The sequence below is a fragment of the Symphalangus syndactylus genome, chromosome 21 (genome assembly GCF_028878055.3).
Source record: "Symphalangus syndactylus isolate Jambi chromosome 21, NHGRI_mSymSyn1-v2.1_pri, whole genome shotgun sequence".
NCBI classification, from domain to species: Eukaryota; Metazoa; Chordata; class Mammalia; order Primates; family Hylobatidae; genus Symphalangus; species Symphalangus syndactylus.
Genome location: NC_072443.2, coordinates 60,776,906 through 60,799,106, shown reverse-complemented (window position 1 = coordinate 60,799,106; position 22,201 = coordinate 60,776,906). Strand labels below are relative to the sequence as shown.

Below are 22,201 nucleotides of genomic sequence, written 5' to 3'. Positions count from 1 at the left end.
TAACATGGTATCTCACTTCTCAGTCTTTGAAAGGGTAGTCCTGGGAATGTTAGCTGGGGAAAATAAGAATGTGAACCATTATCCTGACAAATTACCATAGAAAAATTTTTAGCTTCAATTATCTGGATTTTTCCATATAGATTTTTAAGGCCAACTTTATCTGGAAAGTTGTCCCCAAGACTTTGATAATCTACAGTCTTAGGGACAATTATCCAGACTGTCTGGACAATCTACATAAATTCTGCATTGACTTCACTCTCCATTTCCAGGTCAGGACCAGAGCATAGAGACCTCTGCTTGGTCCTAGTGGAGCCTCCCTGCCCATCAGCCTCCTGTCTGGTTCTCCACTGAGACTCACAGACTGCCCTTGGAGCTTCGTTGACCAGTTGACCAGGAACATCTTTCCGCAGATGTCCTTTCAGCTTGTGTGTTGAGCATGCAAACAGGAGATGGAAAAGAACTAGGTTTCACATCCCTACCTGAAAGCTCTGGCCGTCCTGCCCATTTTCCCCAAAATGAGCCTTGCCTACCACTAGACAGGAGGAATAACTGAGACCTTGCCTCAGAAACCACTAATTACTTCCCTGTACCTCACATTTTCCTAAACTGAGGTAGATGGATCAAAGAGACCATGGAAAGCAAACTTCAAAGAAGCTGAATTTTCTACTGTCAATTGGCTGGGCACAGTGGCTCACACCTGTAATCCCAGCACTTTGGGAGGCCGAGGCGGGCAGATCACAAGGTCAGGAGATTGAGACCATCCTGGCCAACATGGTGAAACCCCGTCACTACTAAAAATACAAAAATTAGCTGGGTGTGGTGGTGCGTGCCTGTAATTCCGGCTACTCGGGAGGCTAAGGCTTGAGAATCACTTGAACCCAGGAGGCAGAGGTTGCAGTGAGCCGAGGTCACCCCACTGCACTCCAGCCTGGGTGACAGAGCAAGACTCCATCTCAAAAAAAAAAAAAAAGAAAAGAAAAGAAAAAAGCCTACATTCCCTATCTCCCTAGACCCACCAAACCTAATTGACAAGCTAATCTCTCTGAGCCACAGAGTCATAAGACAGAAAATCTTAACTTGGCTCCTGGAGTGCAGTGTTGGAAGCAGCAGTGTGGTTCTGTGTGCTACTGGGAGAAAGTGTTGAAAATAAGCTCTTGTGGACCCGTTTATGACTGAGCTATCAGCCTTTGCATTTAGCCCCCACAGGTGGTCATCTTCCCCAATCTGACCCCAATTTTCCTTTCCATGTCCAAAGTCTCCTGGGAGTACACTGAGACAGAATTTATCACACCCAGTCCTTGCATAAATAAGCTATTTTATTTTGTCATTACTTGGGGAGCATCTGTTTGGTTGTTTTAATCAGAAGGACTTTTTGCTAAGCCCTCAGTAACAAGTTTAAAGATCTATCAGAGTATTACATCTCTTCATTTCTCTTTCTCTTGGTTTTGAACTTAAATCTAATGAGCAGTTCACGATCTAATGCAAAAGAGAAGTCTTGTGTCCATGCAGAGTCCATGCACCATGGCGGTCACACTGGTTTTTTCCCTTCTTCTAATGTGTATGCCTGGGTAGACCACAGTCAATTATTATTGTTATTATTATTATTTTTTTTTTTTTGAGATGGAGTCTCCCTCTGTTGCCCAGGCTGGAGTACAGTGGCACAATCTTGGCTCACTGCAACCTCTGCCTCCCAGGTTCAAGCAATTATCCTGCCTCAGCCTCCTGAGTAGTTGGGATTATAGGTGCATGCCACCACACCCGGCTAATTTTTTTGTATTTTTAGTAGAGGGGGGTTTCACCATGTTGGTCAGGCTGGTCTCGAACTCCTGACCTGATGATCCACCTGCCTCAGCCTCCCAAAGTGCTTGGATTAGAGGCATGAGCCGCCACGCCCGGCTGACCACAGTCAATTTTTAAGCCATCATGGTGCAGTTAGTCCTGTCAGGTCCAATATTGAACTTCTTGATGGTCCTTGTTAGTGCCATGCAGTACGCATAGGCCCAAAGATATGCTTGTAATTTTTTGTCAACAGCTTTTGCCTGGTTTCTCATGTCCAAAAAAGGACAGCCACAGACCTTCCTGTGCTTCATGGTGATTTTGGGGGGAAGGTTATATGTATATGTGTGCATGTATGAGAAGTTGGAGGATGGAGTTAGCATCTTTGATGATAATGAATGGTTCTGGATTGCAATTCCTCTTCAGGCCAAAAAACACTTTCCTAGTCTAAAAGAAGTAATTCCACAGCTGGGCTGTTTCATTAATCAGAATAGCATTTCCTCAGGGAGCCATGTAAAGTCTGTATTCTTGAGGTCATTCTCAGGGGCTGAGGCAGGAAAAGGGTCTGTGTCACAAGGCTACGTTACCAGGTACACTTGTAGAGGTGAACTGGGTCAAGGGTCAAAGTTCAATCTGTTTGTATCCATTCTGTCCTAATAATGTTCCCTTGGCATTTTATCCTGCTGGCCCATAGTCCATGCTTGATGAAATTTGCTAAATAGATAATGGATGATTACATAGATGGAAGGAAAGAACTCATGTGGGTATGAGGATGTGGGTGTGGACACTCAGCCAGTAAGAATTAGCCTGGAAAACCTCTTTTTCCTCATGCTTCCAAACCAAAGAATTAGAGCTTAACTCTGGCTTTCTCTTTGGTTAGCTTCACCGTGGCCCCTGTCTTGCTCTTACAAAGAATGGGTACAGACACTTCCCTTTTCTTCCCATTCCTGAGAAAGCAGCTTTCTTTTTTGCTGTAGCCCACCTTGCCCGTAAATGAAACACATTTACCTTGACCAACTAACTCAACTGGGAAAGGGACTGAATTGTTGAAGAAACTACAAGGAGGCTGGTATACTAGGACAGGGCAGGAATGAGGGCACCCGAAGAGGCTAAGGTCAGATTGTGCAGAAGCAACGTGGACTATATTGAGGAGGTTGGAATTTAAGGCAAATACAATAGAAAGCCAATAGAGAGTTGGAAGTATGAGGGCTACATAATTTTATTTAAAGAAAGAAAAAAATCACTCTGAATTATAGAGGGGACAAGAGTAATAATGGAGACCACTAGGAGTCTTCTAGGTGACAAGCGATGGTGGCAGTGAAGGTTAAGCAGACAGACTCAAGAGATGTGGATTTGGAATCAACAGTCAACAAACAACAAATGTGCTACAGGCTAGGGGTAGGGACAGGAATGGAGGATGGAAAGAGTCACTTGAGCAGATGATCTTGCTTTTTAAAGAGATGGGGTAGACCAAAGGAGAAATGGATTTGAGGTTAGCAGGAAAGAAAATAAAAAGTGCCCAAGTCTACTTGAGATGCTATCCATTTCCATTATTAATATTATCTGTATTTTCATTGTTGTTGTTTGTTTTTACATAGCCCTACAAACAGAGTATTTCCACCACAGAAGAGTTTTTTTGCCTTTGAAGCTCACTTGGCCTAACTGTATTTTACAACAACGCCCCCAGTGCTCAGTAGAGGCCCTAGATGTAAACTAGGACACAACTTATTTGTGTGGCGGTGACTTCCAGAGCAGTATCTAAAGCTTTCATTCTTCTTTAAGAGTTTTGGGGGCTCCCAAAAAAGATCCTGAGAAAGAAATGAGTACCCCTTAACTTCTTTCTCTTAATATGGCTATTATTTTAATTAGTGCTATAAATAGTTTTGTGTTTTTTTTAATGATTTTTAAAGAAAAAAAATTGGCCATGAAGGGGAAGGAAAATAAAAAACATCTTGATAATCAAAGCAAGACTTGAAGATCTGGGACACAAGAAGGATCAAGGCTGGGTGCAGTGGCTCATGTCTGTAATCCTAGCACTTTAGGACGCTGAGGCAGGCGGATCACCTGAGGTCAGGAGTTTGAGACCAGCCTGGCTAACATAGTAAAACCCCATCTCTACTAAACAATACAAAAAGTTAGCCGGGCATGGTGGCAGGTGCCTGTAACCTCAGCTACTCAGGAGGCTGAGGCAGGAGAATTGCTTGAACCTAGGAGGTGGAGGCTGCAGTGAGCTGAAATTGCACCACTGCACTCCAGCTTGGGTGACAGAGTGAGACTCTGTCTCAAAAAGAAAAAAATAAATAAAAGGGTCAAGAAGAGGCCAACTTCCCCTAGGACCTGGGCAGAGAAGTCTAATGTGAAAATATCAAAAGGTCTTCAGATGCAGCGAAGCCAAAGATTACATAAAGTGTGCTGTCTTCCAAGGTGACAGCCATGGTAAGACTACAAAAATAGGTCTTCTAGGACTTGGCAAAAGTCAGACATTGTGGTGTTCCTTTTGACTAGTGGATTTAGTCAAGTTCCGCTTGCTAATATTCAGGCCATTGTCTTCTACAATTCAGTCAGAGTGGCCTGAGACTTTGGTTAAAGGAACAAACTGAAGGAAGCACTCATTGTTTTCCCCCAGGCCCCTTAGCACTGTGTGCCTGCCAGATAGTACCAAGTTCATGCCACAGGGAAAACGACAGCCTCAGATGAAATTCAGATTTTCTTTTTTTTTTTTGAGACGGAGTCTCGCTCTGTTGCCCAGGCTGGAGTGCAATGGTGCCATCTAGGCTGACTGCAAGCTCCGCCTCCTGGGTTCACTCCATTCTCCTGCCCCAGCCTCCCAAGTAGCTGGGACTACAGGCACCCGCCACCATGCCTGGCTAATTTTTTGTATTTTTAGTAGAGACGGGGTTTCACCATGTTAGCCAGGATAGTCTGGATCTCCTGACCTCGTGATCCTCCCGCCTTGGCCTCCCAAAGTGCTGGGATTACAGGTGTGAGCCACCACACCCAGCTGAAATTCAGATTTCCTTTAAGTGTACTGTATGTTTCATTCAGCCAGGATGGTAAAATAAACCATTTTGATGAAGGTTTCAAAAAAAATTAAATTTCTTGACTTCTTGTTGATAGCGGTTATTTTTGTCTCTTGGGATATTTTGTCGTTGTTGTTGTTTTTGCTCAGTGGTTCAGTGTGGCAGAGATACACGAATAAAATTGATATATATTACAGTGTCACACATACCCCCTTGCTAACCTGCATGAGTTGACTATTTTTACACCATCACATTTGTAACACAGTCCCTTTGTCTTTTGGCGGGGGATTTATTGATATTTAGGTAAAGAATGATTGTTGGCTGAATTCAACTATTTACCATCCTCCTCCCTAAAACTATTCCTAATCATATAACATGGCCTATATAATTTTCCACCCAAATTTATTTCTACTGCTGGTAAAAGGAAAAAAAAATAGGAAACAGGTTTGGGCGGGGCAGGGGGGGTACTTCTTTAACAAGAAGAGATGTTCTAAGCCAATATGAGTTCGGTAATAACAGCTAATTTCATAGTGGTGATAATAGATTGTTATTTTTATAATAATTACAGTACATCATTATCTAGGCTTCAAATGGAGAATCTGAGGATTTAATTATAGGGTGACTTATTTGTTTTTATGTTCTTTTCTACATTATTTGTATTTCAATACTTGTGTCTAGATGTCCAGCTTATTCAGCAAAGGAAGAAAACCTTTTATCCTACGCAAGGAAAATATGGTGATTTAAAAAATGACTTAATGCTGTTTCGAGGTCAATGCTATTAAGTAACATTAGTGTTTCTCAAAAGCTTGCTTGCTATAAGCCCATGAGCTACAGAGTGAAAACACTCTCAGGTATGAATTCTGGCTCTGCCCCTTCCCAGCTTTATAGCCTTGAATGAGGATGTAAGTCCTCTGAGCCTCCCTTTCTGAACTGAACCCTGGTGATAATAATGGTACCCATCTACCCATCTTTTATGCTGTGCAGGAATTAAGTGAGATGCTGTGTATAAGCCACTGTGTACAGAACCCACTACTAGTTACTATTCCAAAAAGATGGTACTTTGTGTCAGGCCAAATGGAAGTTTCTAAATAATTCTTGCTGCTGGTTAAAAAGCTAAAAAAGTGTTGCCTTGGTTTTTTAATTTACCTTGCAGAAGGAATTCTGTTAGCTGTTGAGTCTCTGGTTCTAATTCTGTTTCAGATGAGGTTAATTATTGATTACAATAGCACTATGAAGTGTGGCGTTACTTTCTGTCTACAGAGGGCAAGCAAAAGTCATTTTCTAGGAATAGATTGACAAAATTCAAAGTCCATAACAATATTTTGCTTTTATTTATTTATTTAGAGATGGAGTCTCCCTCTGTTGCCCAGGCTGGAGTGCAGTGGCACAATCTCGGCTGACTGCAACCTCAGCCTCCTGGCTCCAGGAGATTCTCCTGCCTCAGCCTCCTGAGTAGCTGAGATTACAGGCATGAGCCACCGTGTCCGACTTGCCTCACTTTAAAAAAGGAAGAGGCAGAGGCTTCTTAAAACATTATAGTGAGGGCACTAATGAAAAATCATGAAGACTGCCTCCTGATCCTACCCCCAAACCCCAGCTCTGACTGTAATTTTTTGATTTGAAGGAAAATTGTGGGGAAAGAAAGCAGCCTCTTTCTTATTCAACACATGAAGCTTAAATAGCACAGGGTGTTTATAGAGTTCACGTCTTCTCCTGATAACTGACAGGATCCCAGAGTTCAGGGACCCAAAGGGTTTCTTTCTCCTTTCTCATGTTTAGCATCAGCATCTCAAAGAGAGAAACCGAGCTGTGGACCTTATCCTGGGAAAAGAATTAAAGGCACAAGATAGGTGGGAGTGAAGGGGAATTGCTTTTGATCCTCCTTGGGGAAAAAAAAAAGTGCTGCTTTTACTTCCAAATGCATCCTGTAAGCTTCCTCTTTCAATATTCATTTGAGTTGTCTATGAACTGCCAATTCATTTGTTTGCAGTACCAGCCTCCCTGCTGTTGCAGAGATGTGAGAATAAGATGATTATTTATAGGCTTCTTAATGCCTGTTTTGCTGGACCGAAGAGGTAAATTTCTAGAACTCGGGCAAACTGGCAAAGCTCTTGCTCTATAATTGAGGAGGCTGAAGGCAGAAAGAACAAGAAGGGGAGAGCTATTTACATACATCTCATTATATCTCCTTGGCAAAGAATCCTCAGTCCTGGCTTTGTGAGAAGAATTGCTGCTCAGTTCCATAGAGGAAATTTCAACTAAATCTCAACATTTGGCCCAAAGAGGTCCTCACCTCTGTCTTCCTGCAATTGCAAGTACGCAGCACTGTGGGGTTTTGAGATAAGAGTCCCATCCCTCATTCTGCAGAAGAAATAGCAATTCATAGACAGGAGGAAGCTTAATGGATGGGGTCCAATGGCAAGTCCATAGCAAAAAGCTCCAGCCAGTAGGAGAAAGATTGGAGATGGGGAGTGGAACTTTTTCCTTCCCCCAGCCAAGCCTAGCTGCACACATACAGCTGAAGCTCTCAGCCCCTGGCAAGGCTGGCAGATATCTTGAATATTGTCCCTGCCTTCTCCTACCTCATATTCCTTTGGAATTGAACAAGTTCTTAACAGGACATTTTGATCAACATTTGGGGGGAAAAAATGGAACATTAACTCCTGAAGGATAGTACATTTACCTGAGCAAACCATGCTTTAAACCAAGGCACCAAATCAGTGAATGGCAGCTGGCTTGTTCTGAATAGCATACAGATATTTTATCCAGAATGACTATGAAGTTAGTACTCCAAACTAGTACACGTTTGAGAGTGAAGGGGGAAACCAGTACTTATCAAGCCAAGACACGGGTGAAAACAGGACCGTTCCTGGCAAAAAGGGACATGTGGTCATTCTACTTATGTTCCATGAATCCAGTTGCTCAGGCCAAGGACTGGGCAGGGGAGAAGGGATGGGGAAAGTTCTCAGAAGGAAAGAGAGGGCCACTTTGGGTGGGTTTAGAGCAGTACCCGGTGAAGAGCATTTGTTCAGTAAATCGACTCATGGGTAGAAGACGTGTGTTTGCTTAGCTCTGCCGCTTTCTAGTGGGGCAAGTCAATCCCTTCACCTCTGTCAGCATCAGTTTCCTCATTTGTCCAGTGAGGGGAACAAACATGGCTCCCTTCACAAGGCTGTTGTTTGCCATCAGAAATACTCAGTGCTGAACCTAGATGGGACTCCACCCAGCCTGCAGTTTGCACCCTGTGGCTCTTTTGCAGGGATATGCTTTAACAAGGAATTAAGTTGACTGAAACCACCCATTATGGTTGGCCATACCAGTCAAAATAAGCAAAACTCATTTCAGTAAATTTATAGAAATTATAAGATGACAACAAGGCCCAGATCATTAAAAATTAGAGTGTTTTCTGAGACCAGCTGTATGCATAACATCTTCTAATTCTTTTTGAAACCTTTCCATAAGGCAAGGACCAGGGCTAAGTATGTAGCATTTATGATCCTATTTCATCCTCACCACAGGACAACGGAGTTTTGCACATCAGGCACATCCCTGGTTCAGGTTGAACTCAGCATCCCTGTTGAACCATAGTGTCTCTCTGGAATGTCCTGCTTCCAGCTCCCCACCTGGCTAACAATCTTACCGCCACATGATTGCCCACATTTCCCCTTTGCAATGAACTCCTACTCTTACTGAATACCACAAACCACTCCTCTGCCCTCCAGCATCTCCTTAGCCTGCTTTGTCTTATATTCTATAGCACTTTCCATTGTAACATACTATATATATATATATATATATTTTTTTTTTTTTTTTTTTCTCTTTACATCTTTCTCCTCTCTTTCTCTACCTAAATGCTTTTAGGACAAGCACTCAATAAATGGCATCATTTATGACTATTATTACTAATTTTTTAAAAGCCTCTCTATTAGTCTTCAGAAAATGTGTAATTCTGATGTTGAGATCCAGGTAGGAATATTATGTTCAAATATGGTCCAGGGTCAGATACTTGTGAAATCCACAAAGTAACAGATCTGAGAACCCACTGGATTTCTCTGAGGAAGGTCTGTTTCTGCCCTCAGACCCTCATGTCCACTCTTGCCTAGTGCTTTAGGCTATCTCAAAGTCCAGTCCCCAGAATCAGCCTGCCTCTAACCCCTGCCCCTCAAGTCTCTCCATGGCCACCAGATGTAAACAGGTTAATGTGCTCATATTATATGGCTGGCTAGTCTCATTAAACCAAGGGTTTTGAGTCCACAAGCTAAAATTCCTGAAGCAGCAGGATATAAAACAAGATGAGTACTGAATATTAAGTGGATGGTGCATGTTCCAAAGAAAGGCATTCAAATTCAAATTTACAGACTGCATTGGCCAAGTAAAACCTGCCTGAGAGCAGGGCTTTCACAAATACTGACTCCTTTGAGCATCACCTTGATTCTGTGGAGTAGGCAGGTAGGTAAAGTTACACCCATTTTACAGACGTAGAAAGAAACAGGACAAATAACTCACCTAGAAGATGGGGCCAGGGCTCTAAGACCAGTGCTGCTTCCAAATCCTGCTGGCACCCCCACTGCTCCCTTGCCCACTTCCTTAAATCATCTTGATGTGACAGCACTTCTTCCTTCTCTCATTTTTTGCTGGAAAACTTATAATGATGCCCTAATGCCGATAGCTAATAGCTGTCCCACCTTAGGTTCCTCTTCAAATTCTCCCCTCACTTCCTGTATATTGCTGATTTCTGGTCTCTTTCTCTGAACTCATAGAGTCTTATGGCAAGCCCCTCCAAAACACCTTTGAAAAAGACCTTTGTGCAAGTAGAGAGGATTCATAAATAAGTTGCAAGGTAATTTCAAGGTAATTGATACTGTGAAAATGCCACAGAACCTGGACATGAGTTTGTCCTTTCAGTAAACTTGCCTCCTCAACATAATAATGACAAAGCACAGTGTAACTAGCCTCATCTGTCACTCCCACATCTGTTGGGTGACATCTTTAGCCCCTGTGCTATCTCTATAATTGAAGCATCACCCACACCAATCACCATTCTACCTTACTTTGTCTTTTGTTTATAAATGAATGGCCCTAGAAACTTTTTTTCTTAAATTAATAAAGTATCAAATGGAATCAGAAGCTGTCCTTCCTGGATTTGTTACTACTGCCGCACTGTTTCATAAAGAGCACTTCTATTTTATTACTTTGACGGTTTCCAGTCCAGTGAAGAGCTTAAGACATAGGCTTTGGAACTAGGAGGCTCTGGGTTTGAAGCCCAGCTTCTCCACTAATCAGCTCTGTGAACTTGGTTCCACCTTCTAAATCTATGGGTCTATCTGAAAAAATGAGAATCACCTGAGATTGATATCATAGCACTGAAATTAGCTACTCTATAAAGTACATTATACAAAGCACAGTGTCTGGCTCATGCATAGTAAATGTTAAGCATAGTAGCCACAAATTTTTGTTCTTATGAAATACTATCCATAACTTAACTCCCAATTCTGTGTTAGGAAATAATCACACGGGGTGGCCCACACTTATATTTTACTTCTGATCAGCTCTACTACCTAAGAAGACTGGAAATTTACCCCCTTTTCTTACCTTCCTCTCTTCCCTTTCCCTTACACTGGGAAGTCAATGCACTTACATGAGGACTCTCTTAACGGTGGCCTCAATTGTCCGTGGTTCTAGTTCTGTGAACAGACCCATTTTAACAAGAGAAGTCAGCTAAGTACAAGCCCAGCTCAGGCCTGGTTGTGACCTGCCAACCACAGGGACATCTGTGGTGAGTTATTTCAAAGAAAAGTAGAAAAACAGGTAAATTGATGTCAAAATTCCACCAGGAAATGGAATTTGCTTTACCTTGTTGTCAAAGGCCTAAATGAGATGTATAGTTGAATTTGTGGCAGAAGAGAAAATAATTTCTTGCAAAATCTTCAAAGCTGGAAAGAGCAACTTTGTATTGGTCATCAAGATAGGCATGTCTAATAACCCAAGGTTCAAAGTTATCAACTCTTCACCCAATAACAAGATGAAGCATGTGGCTCTATCCTTTGGGATGGCTATGGAGGACTGGAGTTATAAAACCCATCCCAGAAATGCAAATTAAAACCACGAAACCAAATTATATCTGCAAAGCCCCTTTTTCTAATAAGGTCGCTTTCAAAGATTCAGGATTGAAGTTGAGGGTCGCTATTTAATCCACTATACTGGCCAACCTCCAAATGACTTCTTGGTTTGAGAATGCACTTATATGCCTTGGAGGTATCTTTGAAAAAGTGCATTGCCCATAGAGAGGGATCTGAGGGTTTGGTATCTATCTCCCTTACTACCACCTTCACATAGGTTTGTCAAATGTCATGGCTCCTAGACGCTGAGGGTTTCATGACGGGAAAGAAACCCCCTATGATCTTCTGCTTCCCCAGAGCTCCGGAGAAACAACTTCTAACCCTGAATAGAAATCTGTTCACCCATGCACTTTTCAGGAATTTTGGACATGTGGAAAAACCCAAAATAAATGCATCAATTTTCATAATTTCTTTATGAAGGAACCATGTGTAAGAAAGATCTGGGTCCTACCACTTACATGCTATGTGATCATATTCACATAATATAAAGAACCTCAGCATCCCAACCCATAAAATGAGAATAATGACATTATTTCAGGTGATTAAGAGTAATAATAAAGGTAAATGCATCTGGCACTGTGCTTGGCATATAATAGCAACTTGAAGAGAGATCTTTTGGGGGTTCTGTCTAGTGCATGGGTATGTATCTTTACTTCAGATGTCCTTTTTATCCTGTCCATAAATCAAAACCTGTGGGTGTGTGTGTGTGGTTAAATGTGCATTTCCTGGCTGGGCGCGATGGCTCACTCCTGTAAGCCCAGCACTTTGGGAGGCCAAGGCAGGTGGATCACCTGAGGTCAAAAGTTCAAGACCAGCCTGGCCAATATGGCAAAACCCTGTCTCTACCAAAAATATAAATATTAAATATTAGCCGGGCATGGCGGCATGCACCAGTAGTCCCAGCTACTTGGGAGGCTGAGGCAGAAGAACCACTTGAACCCAGGAGGTGGAGATTGCAGTGAGCTGAGATCATGCCACTGTACTCCAGTCTGGGCGACAGAGCAAGACTGTCTCAAAAAAAAAAAAAACAAACAAACAAACAAAAAATATATATATATATGCGCACACACACACACACACACAAAGTGTGCTGTGGCAGACAGAGGAAAAGCAGGTAGTGTTTTATCTCCCCAGGGGCAGGGAGGTTAAAGTCTCTCTCTGGGAACATCAGCATTCATTTATACCTGAGTCAGGCGACTTGATGTCTCCATTTAAAAGTGTCAATTACCACCTACCTTAGGAATGTCATTTTGAAAAGTGAAGCACTTTTTAAAAAATGGTCAAAGAGAGGTCCTAGAAAAACAAATAAAATAATTGGAGTTTTCACACTATGCCTTTAAATATCAGGATATTTTTATCAACGGAAGTATGAGATTACCTAAAATGGGCATAATTCCTTAGCAATGGAGGGGGGTAAGTGAATTCACATTGACGATTGCCACTTGAACACTTATGCTACTGAAAACATAGTATTTACTTTGAGTGAAGTACAAAGATATTTTAAAATCAACAGAGGAAAATCTACAGTGTTTTTCTACACACTAATATGACTAATAACCAGAAAATGAGTGCCAGGAGAAGGGCAAGTTTGTGCCTAGGAAAGAAAAGCCGATTTTCCACACTCCCGACTTTCTTCAGCAGAAATGATGACCTGAGTATTGTTGCAGAACCCAAAATACCCTTGTTGTAGTGGTGGTGTTATTCTAGAGTTCCTGCCTTCTAATATCATTGTCATTTCCCAAGTGAGAAAAAAAATGTTAAGTAGAAACAGTCTAAATTGGGGAAAAATAAAAAGATAAATGGTAATTATTTGAGTCATGCCTGTTATGCCAGAACACGTTGGTTAGAAACCAAAGGAAATTGTATTATCAGATACAAACCCTGATATGAACATCTGGACAGGGTTCATGTATGATGTGCATGTGTTACTATTTACCCAATTCAATTAATTCAACCCCCAAAAAAGTATTGAAGCAGCTACAGCATGTTATTGGAAGAGGAAAAAGAGTTTCATTTAATCTTAGTTACCACTGAAGAAGAAAGGAGTTATGAAATATCACAAAGAGAACAAGAATTCCTTTCATTTTTTTTCCAGTAGGAATGTATTTCCATTTTTTAAAAATAAACATTTAGTCCCCATCACTTTGCTAGTCATGAATGTGGAAGGGTTGAGCTCTCAGAACTAATCACACATTTTTGGAGAGCCTCATAGTTAAGTGTAGTGGTGGCTGGGAGGGGAGCAGAAACAGATACATCAGTTATGAATTCTGGAAATGATAATAGAGGGAAAACCTTACTCTTCCTGGGAAAGTCAAGAAAATTTGACCTTTAGCTGGCTTTTAAGTTTCAGCCCTGGCCAATGAGAGTTGGAGCACTGGTCTCAATATACGGACCAGGCTGGCAGCTAAAGGAAACACTCACTTCTCTAGGAATCTCTCTAAGCAATTAAGTGAGCCTTAGAGAGAGCATTCTGCTCCTGGGTATGTGTCTCCACTCTTACTGAATCACTAAAGACCATAACCATAGATTAATTACTAAGCCAGAATTGATAAGAATGAAGAACACTATTGTGAATTATTCCCTCTTTAATTCCCAAGTTTATGTGCATCAAAAGGTATTCCTTATGGCTGCATGGAGGAAGAATGGGGATGTGTGTATACATCCATATAAACACTCTAAAATCTAAATGAATCTTTGAAGCATCAAGTCTTGATGGATATCATGGTTAATTTTATAAGACAAATTCAATACATTGCTAATGAATTTAGAACATACAGTATTAAAACTCCAAATAAATACTCACTGTATAGCTTTTGAGTACAGAATGTTCTGAAAAGTCAGAGGGGGAAAAATAGATGATTGCGTGAAACTTGAACCATTTAGTTTTGGGAAAATGAAAATTGGTTCCATTGCCATTTTTTGGTAGCCTTTTGCCTAGATAAAAGTTGGCAATAATTTTAGTTTGCCTCATCTTATCTTTCACACTCATGCAATCTCTAACATTTAATGAAAGCTAGTTGCAGCAAGAATTCCCAGGAGCAAGCATGTACAAAATCCAGTGAAACTGACTTAGTCAATTTTTAGAGAGATAGTTGATATAAAGCAAGTTAACGATACCCTCTGTGAAAAATGCTGTTTAGGCAATTTAAAGGGATTATTTGGGGGGAATAAAGGATTCTGCAAGTAGGAATAACATATCTTAGGAAAATCCGTACCATTGTTTATAGAATAGTCCACAGAATGTCAAACACCAAATAAAATGAAATCATCAGATAGTGACTATAAATGCATGATCTATATTGAATTTGAATCTTTGAACTCTTCCAACAATTTTCCACCCATTTCTTGTTTATATGCTTTTCAGCTTTTATTACATTTGCAATTCTAATTTATAAAAAGATAATAAAACATGAAAGTTTTTGAAAGGTGAATACTATCATTTTACATAAATATAATATTGAGAATTTATATACCAAAGATTTCTTTGCATTTTTCACAAAGATTTTAAGATTTCTGCAAACCAAACTTTTAAAATAGTGGAAGCAATTCCTATTTATCAACTCAGTAACTGAATATTCTTTTGTCTGAATTGCTCATATTTCTGTTGAGCTGTCTCCCTTTAAGACCTGCTCTGATTTAAGCCAAATGAAATGAATATTAGCTGTAACTTACTGAATCTTGGAAATGTTCCCCATGAGCAGAAATGAATATTACTGCTTCCATACAATTTGCAGAATACCTGTTTACTCCTGTTGTCATGGACACTGAGGGATGGGGACACAATGCATCATGCAGTACAGGAGACAGCCTGTGAGTTGGAGGGAATGTTATTGTACAGAAATATGCTTTATAGCTATGAGAGATGAGCTACTGGGAAAGAGAAAGAGGCTTCCATTGGATTAATCTAGTAGGGTCCCAATGATCATTTAAAGGCATCTCTTTTAACTTCAGTAATGGTCAGACTATTTTAAAGCAATCACATATGGAAGTCCAACAGCACCAAGCCTGACACATAGTAGAATCTCAATAGATATGAATTCTCCTCACAGGGTACAAAATACATCCTGTGTGAAAAGGAAAAGTAATCACCAATTGGAAGCCCTGTCTGTTCACAGGTAGTACACACCATTATGTAAGTGAGACATCTGGTTTTTTTTAATGTTGATTGAAGGCCTGTAAACAGGTTGGTTCATAGCTTATCTATAAAACTGATCAAACTCTGGCTGGCTCCACAGCAACAGGGTCTCACTGAGATAGGAAGAGAGCGTGTATTTTCAACATGGTAAGATGTTTTAAAAAGGGTGAGGATTTTGTTTTCCTATTCTAATCTCTTGGGAGCTCATCCCACATTTCCTTCAGACTAACCCCACCATTAACAGTATAATCACTGGGTGTTTGGTACTGGGGCTAGGCAAACATTTCCTAGTGGCATATTATTTCTAGTGGCACATTATTTCATGGGAGTGAGGGTTAGGGAAGTAGTAGCATTTGCTTTCTAATCTACAGAGAAAACTGAAGTTCTGTTTACCAAAACAGAATAGATGAAAACAAAATATGCAGATAAAATATAGAATGTAAGCTAAAAAACAAAGTATTAAATAAAATCTTATTGTTTAACTTTTCAAAAGATATTTTGTCTGAATGTATCAGCCCTAGATTATTTCCCGGTTGCAAAGGTAAACTGTAACTTTTTAATGGTGACATCTGGCAGTCACTGCTTTAACCACATGATCAAATTTAGCATCACCAGTAGCAGGGCAGCCTAACAACTGGTGCCTCTTGACAGGAGATGCATTCACATGCCTATCGTACCACCCATGAAGCTTTCTTGGCAAAAACATTTGACCTGAATTTAATTAGGAAAGAACAAAGGGATGCAGAAGGTAGGGCATTTTATAAGACATTGGCATGGGCCTGGGATCTTCCAAAAAGTCAAATGTCTTGAGAAACAAAATATTATAGATGTATACGTATGAAAAATTATAAAATATTTGTGAAATAAAGTAGACCTAAATAAATAGAGAAATATGGTTTGTTGATGGTTTGGAAGATTCAATATTTTAAGATATCAACTCTCCAAATTATAATATAAATTCAAATCAATACCAATCAAAATCCCAACAGGCTTCTTATAGAAACTGACACACTTTTTCTAAAATTTATACAACAATACAGAAAACCTAGCTAAAACAACTCTGAAGAAAATGGAAGGCTAATATAATCTGATTTCAAGAATTATTATAAGGCTCTAGAAATCGGAACAACAGAGCATAAGAAAAACAGATCATTAGAACTAAGTAGAGTCCAGAACTAAACCCACAGATGTATGAACAACCGGTCCTGGCAAAGGTGGAAGGGCAATACAATGGAGTAAGAATAGCCTTTTCAACAAATGATTCTAGAGTGATAGGAATATCCAAAATAAATAAACATGCACAGACCCATGCCTAGTGCCATATATAAAAATCAACATAAAATAGATTATAGATTTAAACATAAAACCTAAACTATAAAACTTCTAGAATAGAAGAAAATCTTTGTGACACTGGGTCAGGCAAATATTTCTTAGGTATCATGCCAAACACACAATTTATACGTGAACAGATTAATTGGATTTCATCGAAATTAGAAACTTCTGTTTTTCAAAAGATAGTGTTAAGTGAATGAAAAGACAAGATACAGACTAGGAGAAAACTTTTTGCAAAGCATGTGCCTGATAAAGGGCCTATATTTGAATCAAAAAATCCTCAAATTTTAGCAAGAGGCCAACAACCCAATAAAAAACAACTGGGCAAAAATATTTGAACAGATATGTCACCAAAGAAGATACTACAAATAGCAACAGGGAATTTTCTCAACATCGCTAGTCGTTAGAAAAACAAAAATTAAAACCACAATTGAATTTTCCTGCACACCTGTTAGAAAGGCTGAAGTTAAAAAAGATTGACCATGTCAAATGTTAAAAGGGATTTGGAGGAACTGAAACTCTCATACACTGCTGATAAGAATATAAAATCCTGGCCAGGCACGGTGGCTCATGCCTGTAATCCCAGAACTTTGGGACGCCAAGGCAGGCAGATCACGAGGTCAGGAGATCCAGACCATCCTGGCTTACACGGTGAAACCCCATCTCTATTTATAACAACACAAAAAATTAGCAGGGTGTAGTGGCGGGCGCCTGTAGTCCCAGCCACTCCGGAGGCTGTGGCAGGAGAATGGTGAACCTGGGAGGCGGAGCTTGCAGTGAGCCGAGATCATGCCACTGCACTCCAGCCTGGGCCACAGAGCGAGAATCTGTCTCAAAAAAAAAAAAAAAAAAAAAAAGAATGTAAAATGCTACTACTATCAGTTTGGAAAATACTTTGGCAATTTTTTAACAAGTTCAGCATATACCTACCATATGATCCAGCCATTCCTCTCCAAAGTATTTGTCCCCCCCAGTGAAAAATATGTATATAGTCTTACACATGAATATTAGTGGCAGTAATTGCCAAAACTGGAAGCAACCCAAATGTCTGTAACAGATGAAAGGAAAAACAAATCATAGTATATCCTTGCAATGGAAAACTACAGAGCAATAAAAATTAATGAAATATTGATACATGCAATAATACGGTTGAATCTCAGAATAATTATGCTGAATGAAAGATGCCAGACAAAAAATAGTAGATATCATAGGATTTTATTTATATAAAACTCTAGAAAACAGAAAAGAATTTGCAGTGAGCAAAAGCAAATTAATGGTTGCTCGGGGATGGGGGAGGTTGAAAGGAGTGAGGGAGAATTACAAAGAGGAATGAGGAACTTTTGGAGGTGATGCTGATGATAACTATCTTGACTGTAGTGATTTCTCTGGCGTACATCTGTCAAAATGTATCAAATTCTAGTCTTTAAATATACGCAGTTTATTGAGCATACTTCAACAAATCTGTTTAAAAACCAAAGGCAGGGAGAGTGTTCTAAATTATAAGTCTAACAAGACATAATCGAATGCAATGTATGAACCTGGATTGTATTTTGGATTGAGGAAAAATCATGAGAGACATTTTTGGAACAAATGGAGAAATTTGACTTTGTTTCATATGTTAGATGGTCTGAAGTTACTGTTAAATTTCTTAGGTGTGATAATGGTACTGTGATTATACATAAAAGTGTCTATTTCTTAGGTGATGCATACAGAAATAAAGTGTGAAGTATTATAATGTACATGACTTTTAAATAGTTTAGCAAAAAAAGAGAAAACAATTTAAGCAGGAAATGAATAGGTGGTGAATCTGCATGAAGAGTATACAGATGTTCTTTGTCCTATGTCAAATTTTCTGAAAAATTTTAAAGTATTCAAAATAAAAATTTGGGGAAAATATATGTATTGTATATGCTTACATGTATCTAGGCACAAAAAGTAAGATGGGGATGTTTCAATTCATAGTCACAGGAATGGAGAAACAAGTTCTGGGAAGAGGACGTGTCTTTTCTGAGAGATGCTGATGTGAATTAGTACTTGCTATAAATGTTGTAGGGTGCTCAGTTGATCATTGAGGTAAGTGCTTGGAAGGGGAGTTATAGAATAAATTATATTTAGAATATTCTTGATTTTAATTGGAAGTGAGATGCCCATGAGGGTTCTGAGTGATACTGTGATTCTGGCTAAACTCGCAGGGAGCACAAGTGCAGGTGGTGTATTTGGAAATGCCTTTAGTATCAGCACCAGTGGGCAGAAGGGAAAGAATCAGGATTGGGCTGATAGAGAAGTTGGGCTGGGATGCAGACTCAACAGGTCTCAGCTGGCATCCCTCAGGGAGCTCAGAAGCTGCCTTACAGAGCTGTCCCACTTGGGACAAGGAACCGGGCCTTTCTCTACCAGTATATCCCAGTCATTATTTGCAGGATGCCCAGGGGAAGGGGGCATAAATGTAAGCAAGCTGAATCTCTTTAGTCAAGGCAAGTCCCGAAGAGAGCTGTCAGCTGATGAACTTTCCAGCATCTGCACCAATGGATCCCTCAGTCCTCAAGGTGGAAAGCCTCTGGAGGGTGCAGCACAACATTCATAACACATTGCTTCTGTGTTTCTTTCATATATTGTTAATGCTTTTTATACAAGGCAGGCATAAATAATTGCCTATAATGATTGACATATAATCATTTATAAATGTTATACATTGTTAACATATTATTTCAAAATTCTAATTTTCTTCAGCATGTGTCTTAACTGTCTGCAATTCATGGCATGTTATGGAGACCATGGATTTTATCAAAAAGAAATGTTAGCTTGAGAAAGAAGACATATGCTTCTGAGACTCAAAGGCAAGGTGAAGATAATACATCGGCACATAAGGATTTATAAACAGCCTTTACACGAATTCCCACAAATATTAAGTGAAAGAGAGGAAACTAGAATTTAGAATTTCTGACACCTGAGTCCAGTGGTTTCATCCCTACACCAGGGATATATCTGTTAACACTATGCCTTAATGCAAACTTTGGTCTCACTTTTATGACCACAGGACAAGAAAAGCTTGTCTCAAACATCTCTAATGGGTGTAAAGCCTGTGCTACAGGATTATAGTGGAAGAAACAGAATGGATAGTTCATTATTAGACACCCTATAATTACCCTGCCAAACTTTCCAGAATCTACAAGGATGTGTAAAATGGTCATTTTTTTAAGGTTACAGCCAGAATTCTCAACCCAAGATGAGAGTCCTCTTTCCTATGAAGTTCAGTGTTCCTCCCCCAAGATCAACTCATTCCCTCAATTCCTAGACAGGCCTGAGTCTTTTCATCTGAGGCCACCCCTCAGGCTTCCACTTTTGTTGTCATTGTGGAATAAATTCTCTTTTGTCCTCTCCGTAATCCCCTTGACTGCACTTCCCAGGATTCCACTCCTTGTCCTCATTCTGATGTGGGTATTTCATGATTCAGATCCATTCTGTATGTCTGTAAAGGGGTCAGACTTTTCTCACTGGAGATCTGGGGTACCTTTCCGAGTATCTCATATGTTACTATGGGCAAAGTCTGTGCTTTGGAACTGCCAAATGTCTTCTACTTTTTTTATTATGCTTTAAGTTCTGGGATACACGTGCAGAACGTGCAGGTTTGTTACATAGGTATACACATGCCATGGTGGTTTGCTGCACCCATCAACCTGTCATCTACATTAGGTATTTCTCCTAATGTTATCCCTCCCCTAACCCCTATGCCTTCTATTTTTATTCCATCTTATATGTAAGCAAAATAGCTAGAAAATGAATAGAGACAGGTAGTCTCTGCTCTACCGTAGAAAGAAAATTATAAAGATACTGGGGCACTCAATGCTTACTTGAAACTCAGATAATTCCAATTCATCTTCCTTATATGGCTTAAGCTCCTCCCTCCTGCTCTATGGCTAGTTTTCTTAGTCTACTCTTGATCTTCTCAAATTAGTAAATTTCATATTATAACCACACATCAGCAGAATCGTCAGATATTACAACCTGTTCATGTTTCAGACAATATTTAATTTGTATATTACTTATTTTTCATTCTTTTTTCTTTCTGCCTGCTCAAGCACACCTTTTATCATTTGGGACATCTGCCTGGGTGTGTTTGCACTATTGGTGGAAAAGATAGCAATGGCACATTCTCTTGACAAAAGGTTGTATTTGGTAAGGGAATTGGACACAGTTTCAACTGCATACGGAGAATGTTTGCCCATGATTCTCAATAGGAAATATGAATTTAAATATAAAACACAAATATGCACTCCATGGTAAAGAATCAGAATTTTCTTGTCAGTTCCCTTTAGAAATACTTAGAGCTGTTTGTTTTTCCAAGTACTGGCAATTAAAACTGTGGAGAATGAAAAATTAAACAGCTTTACAATCTACTCTTTCATTAAATAAGCTTTTTAATTGAAAGTGAGTATCTGTGTAGTGGAGTGAGCTTTAGAGTCCCAAAGACCTCAACTTTCTTCTTAGCTTCACTCCTGATTACTGTGTCTCTTCCCAAGTCATGTAACCTTTCTACAAACTTAGGATTTTTAATGTATATTCTCTATGTGTATTTAAGACTCTAAATCTACCCGTTATATATTTACACCTCAAAAAGAGGGTCCGTTTTACTCATTAGGACTTTTATATGTGCACCATACTTTGGAATTATTATACACTTTATTCATTCAAAAATTATTTTTGAAGGCTTCATTTTTGATAGGTGTACCCCCTGGCCATCACAGAGCTTAAATTCTGGTGGGAGAGTAGGACTTGAGATAACTGAATCTATGACTGCAATGATAATTACTGATGATTATATATACTGTGAATGAAAAGAGCAGGCTGCTCTTAGGGAGCATCATGGAAGGAGAAAATTCAAATTGGTAGGGTGGTGTGTCGTCATTCAAGTTACATTTCTTCATCAGAGAAAATGCAAGAAGGTTGAACCTGAAGAATGAGTTGGGAGAACTGAGGCAAAACAAATAAACAGAAAACATTCTGGGCAGAGAGAATAATATACACAAAGTCCTTTCGCTGAAATTAAGTTTGGATCCCCAAAGAATGCCAGGATAGATAAGTCATATTCAAGAGAGACTAGCTAAAAAATTTGAAACATAGCCAGGCCAGACACTATAGGGCCATGGGAAGTCTTTGAAGGATGTCTTACATCGGGCCACATAATCCGCTTTGAAGCTTTTACAAAGATCATTCTGGTTGCTCTGTGCAGAATTATTTGGAGGGAGGTGAAAAATGGATGTGGCGAAACCAGTGGGGATGCTACCATAGCATGCTCTGCATGATGCAGTTGCATTAGAACAATAATAACAATGATAATAGCCAAAACTTTAGAACTTAAAAATGGTAGCCACTGGTCTCTGTGCTTTAGGTGTTATTAACTGGTTAAACATATTTGAGACAGGTGAGGGCACTGGGATGAGAAGGGAACAAATTCCAGAAATATTACAGGTATTATTAATTTTATTGTTACTACTTCTTATTACATATATTATATATTGCATTACTTATATTACAGGTAACATTAGCCAACCAGAAAATAAACCTGATACGAAGTACAAAAAGTGAGGGAAATACAAGTATTAAAGAATAACACTTAAGGTTCCAATTTGTGCAACCAGGTAGATAGAGGTAACAGTTCCCAAGAAAAGGAAAATTTGTGGAGAGGCATGTTGCACAGTGAATGCCCTATTTTTGACAGTGTTTGAGATGCCTGTTTGATTGTCTCAGCAGACCTATGAGGTTGGAGATGATCATCCCTACACCAGAAATGATAAATGTCAGAGTTTGAAGCCATCTGG

General features: G+C 39.7%; 1 protein-coding gene and 1 long non-coding RNA gene across 7 annotated transcripts in view; one reads left to right on the top strand and one right to left on the bottom strand.

Annotated features, from left to right (window-relative positions):
* The window catches only part of LOC129471619 (uncharacterized), a 273,569-nt gene that overhangs the window by 34,323 nt on the left and 217,045 nt on the right, over positions 1 to 22,201 (bottom strand). The window lies entirely within an intron of this gene.
* Positions 1 to 22,201, top strand: part of GRM7 (glutamate metabotropic receptor 7) — an 879,282-nt gene that overhangs the window by 782,760 nt on the left and 74,321 nt on the right. The window contains exon 9 of one of the 6 annotated variants that reach the window (XM_055260436.2): positions 270 to 324. The exons of the other annotated variants lie outside the window; for them this stretch is intronic. Within the exon in view, the coding sequence (XP_055116411.1) occupies positions 270 to 287 (18 nt within the window). The 3' untranslated portion in view covers positions 288 to 324. Of the gene's footprint in view, positions 1 to 269; positions 325 to 22,201 lie in introns of those variants that run through there. 6 annotated transcript variants of the gene reach the window in all.